Source organism: Erythrolamprus reginae, chromosome 2 (genome assembly GCF_031021105.1).
Source record: "Erythrolamprus reginae isolate rEryReg1 chromosome 2, rEryReg1.hap1, whole genome shotgun sequence".
NCBI classification, from domain to species: domain Eukaryota; kingdom Metazoa; phylum Chordata; class Lepidosauria; order Squamata; family Dipsadidae; genus Erythrolamprus; species Erythrolamprus reginae.
Genome location: NC_091951.1, coordinates 195,576,316 through 195,578,671, shown reverse-complemented (window position 1 = coordinate 195,578,671; position 2,356 = coordinate 195,576,316). Strand labels below are relative to the sequence as shown.

The window sequence follows — 2,356 nt, the reverse complement described above, 5'->3', positions numbered from 1 at the left end:
AATGTAGAGGCCCAGTGGTCCAACAGGGTGATGATGTTTCCCGAAATATACAACTGTGTAGCTGATGGATCAAAACCTAGAGTGGATCCAGGGATGAGGAAGCAGAGGGCTGCACATCTAATGTTTGAATAATAAACTAGGATAACATTCCTAACAGGCGGGACAGAACAAAAAATCTCTATAGTGTCTCATAGGGTACCATATTGTCCCTGTGCTGTTCAATATTTACATAGAACCATTGAGGAAGGTCATTCAGAATTCTGAAGAGGAGGCTTATGTTACCTGGTGACATTCAGGCATTGTCTTGCTCTACCATGCGATTCTAAGGATGTAACAGGTAATCTAGAACATTGCTTTAATTCTAAAATGGGCTGGAGCTGGAATTAAATCCTAATCAAAGGCAGAAGTGCTGCTAGCAAATAGAATAGGAGATCTGAGGACATCACTGGCAATCACATTTAATAGAGTTTGACAGAGTTGGAAGGGACCTTGCGGGTCATCGACTCCAATCCCCTGCCCAAGCAGGAGATCCTACCTCTGCCTCTACCTGGGATTGAACCCACAACCTCCTGATTTTGAGGCAAAAGCTCCACCTCTAGGCCACAGCAGCTTCCCTGTTTATTGCAAAACAGCAAGGGAGATTTGTGTGTGAGTTCAATTTGATTCTAAAATTTCCAGTATTATAAAAATGTTACACCTGCTTTCAAATGAAATAGTCACGCAAGAAGGAATAATTGAGACCATAGACTTAAAAGACCATAAATTAAAACTAGTAAAATAAGTCTTAAATTCAAAGAAGTGTGGACAAACTTTCCTTCCTCTAAAAGGGCCTTCCTATGAAATCAGAGGGGAATAAAATTCATCATAGTCTGAATAAGTAAAATTCCTATTTTTAAGTACCAATATTTGGTAGAATATTTTTGATGCTATCGATATTATTTTCTTTTTTAAAAAAACTTTGTTTAAAAATCCATTAAAAAAGCCATCTGCCTGTTATCTCCTTGGCTTATTCACCAAATATTGCACTGAGCTGCGCTCCAGCCACGTGGTGAGAATAAGAATCATAGTTCACATCTAATGGGAGGTCATACTTGGGCACTGTGGTTGAAAAATGGGAGGTGTGGCCATGAGCACCGCTCAGGCTAACAGATGGATAGTGAGCCATGAAACTGTATGGTTTTTCTAGGTCTGGAGACCCATCTTGCTTTAAGGAAAAATTTCCACTGATACTCAGAGGAGGTGTCAAAGGGCCTTCGTATGCTGGAGATGCACAGTCTTGGTGATGGTTACCAAAGGAAGTATCCACCAGAGTTTTGAAAGAAGGAGCCTTTAAATGTACAAGGTGTGTCTCCATGCTTCCATAGGGCGGACTGGGCAATCCTGGAGACTGGTAAGAAAAACCATGACTGGACACCGTTGAATCAGAAATAGGGACTTTCTCCTCATGTTTCTCCAGGAACAGGGATTGTGGTCCTAGTTGGAGGCAACCCGCAACCAGATTGCTGGTTGGTTGGGACAAGCCTTTGCATAGCATCTCCACAAAACCTTTGCCTTCTGCAGTCTGCCCACTTTCCAGAACCTCTGACAAAGCCCAAATATAGTTCCTGGCTAGCCTCAGTGTCTCAATTTTGGACAGTTTCTGTGTTTTAGAATAGCAGGGCATCACCCGTCTCAAGTTATCAAGAGCATCATTAAGTCCGTGCATCCGCGTTCGTTCCCGAGCGTTAGCTTTCACTCGGCGGGCTCTGAAACGCTCCAGCCTCGCTTTGGTCATTTTCTTCTTCTTTGGCCCCCTTCTTTTGGGCTTCCCATTATCTTCCTCCTCTTCTTCCTCGACACTATCATTCTCATCATTAATACCGGAAAGCATCTCATAGGCGGCTTGGCGGCTGTCTTTGTCCTTTGTTTCATTTTGGGCACTCAATGCTTCATTGATCCAGGATTGAGAAGAGATTAGTTCAGCCATCTCTTTGGACTTGGGGTAGAGCTTGGCCATTTCTTTACCCTGGAAAAATAACCATACAATCCATATTAATTCAATGAGACTCAGTTCTGAAATATTAAAGAAATACAATATCAATATTATTCTTTGTTGCAGCTATTTAATGCAGGAAGGATTTGGAAGTGGAGATTTTAGGGAACACTTCACTTCCGTTTTTTCTGTTGGCAGGTCTGCTTTTAAAACCTATATACGGGCAGCTTCTAATTTTCAAACTAGAATCACATTTCAGTCTCTATGGAGATGAAAGAAATGGCTAGAAAGGGTGATCTGGCCTATGATTTGATGCAAGTTCCTTGAAAACCTGAGCGCTTTTCCTGGTAACCTCATTTACCTTTGATGAATAATGATTGCCAC

The 2,356-nt window shown here is 41.9% G+C and overlaps 1 protein-coding gene across 1 annotated transcript; it reads right to left on the bottom strand.

Annotated features, from left to right (window-relative positions):
• Positions 1 to 1,006: 1,006 nt before the first annotated feature.
• NEUROD4 (neuronal differentiation 4) lies at positions 1,007 to 1,996 on the bottom strand. The gene has a single exon (XM_070736067.1). It carries the CDS (start codon positions 1,994 to 1,996, stop codon positions 1,007 to 1,009), a length of 990 nt encoding a protein of 329 aa, XP_070592168.1.
• Between the last annotated feature and the right edge of the window lie 360 nt (positions 1,997 to 2,356).

Coding starts and splice junctions, on each gene's coding strand:
- NEUROD4 (XM_070736067.1), bottom strand. CDS start 1,996: ATGGCCAAGCTCTACCCCAAGTCCAAAGAGATGGCTGAACTAATCTCT.